The 7,058-nt window shown below is 37.0% G+C and overlaps 1 protein-coding gene across 1 annotated transcript in view; it reads right to left on the bottom strand.

Annotated features, from left to right (window-relative positions):
- Positions 1-2,607: 2,607 nt before the first annotated feature.
- pdia2 (protein disulfide isomerase family A, member 2) overlaps positions 2,608-7,058 on the bottom strand; it is a 23,617-nt gene continuing 19,166 nt past the window's right edge. The window contains exons 10-11 of the mRNA XM_062026602.1: positions 3,358-3,570; positions 2,608-3,267 (exon numbers count right to left, since the gene is read on the bottom strand). Coding sequence (XP_061882586.1) covers positions 3,217-3,267; positions 3,358-3,570 — 264 coding nt within the window. The 3' untranslated portion in view covers positions 2,608-3,216. The remainder of the gene's footprint in view (positions 3,268-3,357; positions 3,571-7,058) is intronic.

The raw sequence follows: 7,058 nt of genomic DNA on the forward strand, positions 1-7,058 counted from the left end.
AGATATTGCACCAAAAACCAGACATTTGCAGCTAGAATAGTCATTTACCACATTAGCAATGTATAGAGTGTATTTCTTTAAACTTAAGACTAGTTTAAAGTTATCTTCATTGAAAAGTACAGTGCTTTTCCTTCAAAAATAAGGACATTTCAATGTGACCCCAAACTTTTGAACGGTAGTGTATACGGTATATATATATATATATATATATATATATATATATATATATATATATATTGACAGTACAGGCCAAATAGCATCAAAACTATGAATGAACACATGTGGAGTTATGTACTTAACAAAAAGAGGTGAAATAACTGAAAACATGTTCTATATTCTAGTTTCTTCAAAATAGCTACCCTTTGCTCTGATTACTGCTTTGAGCTTGAAGCTCTTGATGAGCTGTGAAGTGACAACCATTTCAGGTGACTACCTCTTGAAGCTTATCGAGAGAATGCCAAGATTGAGCGAAAAAGTAAATCAGAGCAAAGAGTGGCTATTTTGAAAAAACTAGAATATAATACATGTTTTCAGGTATTTCAGCTTTTTTTGTTAAGTGCATAACTCCGCATGTGTTCATTCATAGTTTTCATGCCTTCAGTGACAATCTACAATGTAAATAGTCATGAAAATAAAGAAAACACATTGAATGAATAGGTGTGTCCAACCTTTTGTCCTGTACTGTACATATGAGTTTTTAGACAATATAACATAAAATACATATATATGTATATATATACACATACATATTAGAGCTGTCAAAGTTAACACGATAATGACCCTCTAACTATTAACGGCACTTTTTTTTTTTGACGGGCGATTAACGCATACTCGTCCTTTTTGACCCTCGGGCCGTTCCGTAGCGGGGGAAACTTGGCTGCGTTAACTATTTACTAGGGGTGTAACTGTACACAAAAAAATCGGTTTGGTACGTACCTCGGTTTAGAGGTCACGGTTTTGTTCATTTTCGGTACAGTAAGAAAACAACAAAATATAAATTTTTGGGTTATTTATTTACCAAATTTGAAAAATATTCCACCAAAAATATTTTTCTTAGTGGAATATTTGATGTGAAGTAATCGGAACCTTGGATAGGTCAATAATTCATAATAACATTGATTTTAATTCAATTTTATGTTTTGAGCAATGACAGTTTGAAAGAAAAAAAAAACAGCTTTGTTTTATTAGTCAACATTGCAACTTTTTCTAAATTACATTTAACCTTTAAGCTTTTTTATTTCACTTTTGTTATGTTTTTGTTTATTTTAATAGTATTTTTAGAATGTGCCGCGGGCCTTTAAACATTAGCTGTGGGCCGCAAATGGCCTCCGGGGCCCACTTTTGACACCCCTGCTATAGATAATAAAAAATTAAATCTGATAAATCTATGGATAAAAACCAGAGCCTGGCGACGCATGCGCGTTTATCCTAACTCTCTCGCTCTCTCTGTCTCTGCCCCTCCCTCACGAATGCTGCTGAGCGCTCAATTTTTTTTTTTTTAACCCCTTCTTAAACCTGAACGTACATTGAAAATACACGCAACCCTAACTCAAAATGCCGGACATTTGAGGCATTTAAGAAACTCCGCCCTGACAGCTCCGCAAAAGAGGACATGTCCGGTGAAAAGAGGACGTATGGTCAGTCTATCGTAGCCTGTTAGCGGTATGCTAGCAGCTAATGCCTCAAATGTCCGGCATTTTGAGTAAACAATGCACACCGAGGCACAACACACGGTAGTGTGTTGTGCCTCGGTGTGCATTGTTTACACAACGGGCGTTACGCTACTTAATATGTCCGTGTGGAAACTCGTTCGGTACACCTCCGAACCGAACCGGAACCCCCGTACCGAAACGGTTCAATACAAATACACGTACCGTTACACCCCTACTATTTACTGATGAGCCACAAGCGGGAAAATGGTGTGCAGAAATTGCCAAAGACAAGGGTACATTATGGAAATTTCAGGTTCAACGCCGTGGCAAGTTGTTTTTCCGAGCAGAAAGGACAATTTTTTCGCCGTGGGACAACATCACTGCAGTAAATGCCTGCTGCGTGCGTCGTTCAGAGGTGGGTGGTGCTTCACTTGTTTAGATTACAGTTAAGATGGATTGATAACATTAAATTTAGATTGTTACTGCGGCTGCTTTAGTAAGATGGCACAAAAGCTCAACAAAAATGAAGGACGGTAGGCAGGGAGTCGAAAGGGGACTTTTTTTTTTTTAAATTGCAAACAGTCAGGTTCGACATTAAACCATGTCAAGACACCTTTCCGGCTTCAAAATAAAAGCGCTATGCTATCCATCCGGTTTAACTACATCAAAAATAAAAATGTCTTAAATCATGCTTTGTCAAAGATGTTATGTAAAGTAATTCTCTGATATTTGCACCTAAATAAATGCTGGTGCATCAGTTGAGGAATGGTGTAAATTATTTAGGAACCGGTTCTGGCTGAGTCAGCAATTACAGAATGTTTAGCAGGCTGAATATTATCAATCAAAGTCAATCTATTAAAGTTTATTTATACAGCCCTTAATCACAAATGCCTCAAAGGCTCATTAATAGAGAAGGTTAAAACATTGTCATGCAGAGATATGAATATCATTAACTTGTACAACATGTAATGCACAGAATATCAAAAGCATTTATTCAGGTAGCAATATCACAGATTACGTTACCAAACATCTTTGACGATCAAACCATGACCGTAACAATCCGCCAGTTGTTATTAATGGGTGTAATTGTTATCTAAATATGGAATGTAGCTTCTCGTTTGAATGCAAGTGCTCTTTCAGCAGGAATACAAACTTTCAAGGAACTTTTTTCTTAATATTTTACCTGAATGATGAATGCGAAATTTTTTTTACGATTAATCGCATGCGTTAACACGTTATTTTTGACAGTATTAGGTTTTGAATTATGTATTGAATTTGTATTGTTCATACTGTACACCAGGCGGTGTCCTTGTGCCCATTTCCTGTTCTATGGTTATCGTCACACTTTTGCTTTTTGCTTTCCCTGATACTCTTCTGTGATGTCACTGCTATTTTTTTGTGTTAAACTCCGAAAAGAAAAAAAAAGACAACATTAACAAATATCAATGTACATTTCGGACTTCAAGTAGTCACAAATTTTCTTTTAGTTGTTGTTGTTGTTGTTGTTGTTGTTGTTGTTGTACCTGGGATGGAATTTATTGATGAAAAAAACAGCAAAAAGTAATCACAGCTCAATATTCTTGGGGGGCTTGTTGTCGGCTTTGTCCTCCACTTCCTGTAAGAGAACAGCAAAAAGAAGATTCATTAAAAAGAAAAAAAAAAAAAAAGGAAAATATCATTTTAGAGGAACCATCGGGATACACACCGATCCACCATCTCCATCCTTGTCATCGTCATCCTTATCCTTATCATCTTCATCCTTGTCATCGTCATCCTTATCCTTATCATCTTCATCCGTATCATCTTCATCCTTATTATCATCATCGTCTGTGTCGTCGTCTTCCTCAGGCAAAACTCCTCCATTGTCCAGAAACTTGGACAATGTCTCTAGATCCCGTTTTCCCACATAGTCCACCACCTGCAGGAAGGGAAAAGAAACAACAACAACAATGTTACAGTTAGTTACGCACAACCCCATACACGATTAATACTGTACCATTGGGTTGCAAGATATCGGCGATATACGATACAAATGATACAGTTTTTAACTGGCCGTAGAGCTTTTAATACTCTCGTCATATCGTGATAACATATTTTGATTCCACATTCTTCTGCAAATTTGACAGCGACAAGTGAAATAAGGCGTCCTCATCGCAATGTTGCGTCCTTGCCAGCGAGCTAGCGGCTAACGTCCCTCCGCTGTGCAGCTTTTAAATCCTTGCTTCCATGGCGGCAAGTAAACTGTGTTTCTTACAAGTACTATTATCACTGGAGTACAAGAGGACAAGAAAATAATAAACATGCTACCATACATGCCATAGGACAATACAAGAAAGTAAAATCAAAGCTAACTGCTAAGTCACAAGTGAGTTACAAGTATAACCATTTAGGTTGTGTTTTTTGTCATTTTTGTTATTGTTTTCAAACTCCGGAAATAAGAGCCAGATGTAGTACTTTTTGATTGTATTATACATTTTGTACATAATAAAAGAGTATATAGAAATAATTTAAATTAATTACCGTATTTTTCGGACTATAAGTCGCCGTTTTTTTCATAGTTCGGGGGTGCGACTTATACTCAGGAGCGACTTATGTGTGAAATTATTAACACATTACCGTAAAATATCAAATAATATTATTTAGCTTATTCACGTAAGAGACTAGACGTATAAGATTTCATGGGATTTAGCGATTAGGAGTGACAGATTGTTTGGTAAACGTATAGCATGTTCTATATGTTATAGTTATTTGAATGACTCTTACCATAATATGTTACGTTAACATACCAGGCACGTTCTCAGTTGGTTATTTATGCCTCATATAACGTACACTTATTCAGCCTGTTGTTCACTATTCTTTATTTATTTTAAATTGCCTTTCAAATGTCTATTCTTGGTGTTGGGTTTTATCAAATAAATTTCCCCAAAAAATGCGACTTATACTCCAGTGCGTCTTATATATGTTTTTTTCCTTCTTTATTATGCATTTTCGGCCGGTGCGACTTATACTCCGGAGCGACTTATACTCCGAAAAATACGGTAATCACATGAATTTAGATTAATCGTGATTAATGACAGTAAATTACTATCTTACATAATTTAAATCAACCTAAAAAAGACTGATATTTTGACACACATGCAAATTTATCATCAGAATTTTATACACAAACATTTTTTTAAATGTTTTACTTGAATGTACGTAATTTATTAGCTCAAAACCGAGTGAGAATATTGTCAAATTTCCCGTCGAGGTTTATTTTAAAGCGGAATTTTGCATGCGTAGACAGTAACCTGATCACTGACCTTATAACAACCCACGCCGCCTTTCAGGTAACCATTTGCAATTCATGTAAAACAGCTCCAAAATAATTTTATGTAAAAAATAACTTTAAAAAAAAATCCAAACAAATTGTGTGATTAATCTGCAACTATACATAAATAATGCGATCATTTTTGTGATTCATCACCAGTGTTGGGTTAGTTACTGAAAACCAGTAACTAGTTACAATTACTAGTTACTTTATTTCAAAAGTAACTCAGTTACTAACTCAGTTACTTACACCAAAAAGTAATGTGTTACTAGTTACTTATTTTTTCCCCCTTTTTTTTAAGGCTCCCATTAATGCCCTTTTAGCCTTAATTGCAGTACTGTTATTGCACTGGAGAATAATACAATCTGTTGATCAACTTGACATGCATTTGCATCACTGAACTCAGAAAGCAATGTGGTCTACATACAACACACAAACAATGTGGTCTACATACAACACACAAAGACAAAGATATGTTTCAAAGGGCCAATTTATTTCAGGCCAGAAAAAATTGACAAAACTATTTTAAATAGCTGCAACATAATGGCACTTTAACTTTAACTCTAAGTAGATAGGATCTTTGATCCAAAACACAACTTACATTTAACTAAAATGTTATTTTCTTTGTGCTCGACAAAAGCGTAGCGTATGTGTGTGTGTGTGTGTGGCCCTTTAAGATATGACAACATGTGAGGTGAGTGACGTCAGTGAGTGAGTGGGCAAGAGAGGTGAGGGAGCGGCAACAGTGAGTGCGTGCAGGTGTTCTAGCTTGGTGGATGGCTCCGTCCAATAAAGTCACAAAGTTGCAACAAACCGCCGGTCTCGTCATTCACCCTCAGCTGTAAAGACCCTCTTCCGGGTAAAGTGAAGGTTGTTAGCCCCGAAGTACGGCTCTGGAGGAACGTCTCCCCTGCGGGGAGGCGTGCTTTCCACCGGAGCGCTCCAATAAAACACACTCAGATCTTCTGTTTCTAGCCGATACTACATAAAAATAACGTGAAATAACGCAGTAACGCATCATGCAGTAACGGTAACTGAGTTACTGCATATAAAAAATAACGCGTTAGATTACTAGTTACCGCCGAAACTAACGGCGTTAACTCGTTAACAGCCATGATTTAAATATTAATTGATATTATAGTTGTGATCATAAATGATCCTGAAAAGTATCAACATTGGTATGACCGATACAGCCCCTGTAAATTCTTGGTATTGCACATTTGTGGTATCACCCAAAACTAATGTAAAGTATTTGAATGACAGAGGGATAAGTGATGGATCCAAACCGAAATTATTAACAGTAAATTAACAAGTAGATTAATGATATTTTTGAGAAAATTATATGGCCTCCATTCTTCATTCTTACACACTTTTGCTCTTTTACAGTAGGAAAGGGGATTCAAATGTCCCCATTCCTCACGATTTACCTGACAAATGAAACATGACAAATTGGGGAGTGCTCTCTCCACTTTAGTCGCCAGATGGCAGTAGAGTGTTGAATATCTTAAAATGTGTTTTGAGGCCATTCCAACTTTGACCCCAGCATCAGTTGCTATGTAGAATGACGCTTTCCATCATTTTCAGCAGACCGCATCGCAAAGTGTAATGACGCGAGATCCAACCAGGAATGGGGCCGTATGAATCCCTTCCCTACTGAAGGTGATTTTTTTCTCCTTCATTAAAGCGTGATGAAGACTCTTCTGATGGCAGTGCGTCAAAGAAAGGGAAATTAGACTTGGCTGCAGGCGCAGTCCGGGCCGCTCAAAGGCCGCAACCATCATTGATGATAAAAGTGGTGTCTTTGAACATGTGAAAGAATCTGGTACCGTGCAGTGGCGGGCCGTGCGTTTCCCACCTAGGCCTTCAGTGATGTCCGACTTCAATGATTACCTCTCAAAATACCATCATTGATGTCACCACATGACCATTGCTGGAGAAATACTATACAGGAACACATTTATGCCCTACATAGCATTGAATCACATCAACAGTGTACAAAACGGGTGATTTTCTGACACATTCAAAAATCAATAAACCCGCGTCAGCAGTTAAAACATATCTTATGTGGTACTGTCAAAAATGAAATTGCAAAAAAA

The sequence above is a fragment of the Entelurus aequoreus genome, linkage group LG18, assembly GCF_033978785.1.
Source record: "Entelurus aequoreus isolate RoL-2023_Sb linkage group LG18, RoL_Eaeq_v1.1, whole genome shotgun sequence".
Taxonomy (NCBI): Eukaryota; Metazoa; Chordata; class Actinopteri; order Syngnathiformes; family Syngnathidae; genus Entelurus; species Entelurus aequoreus.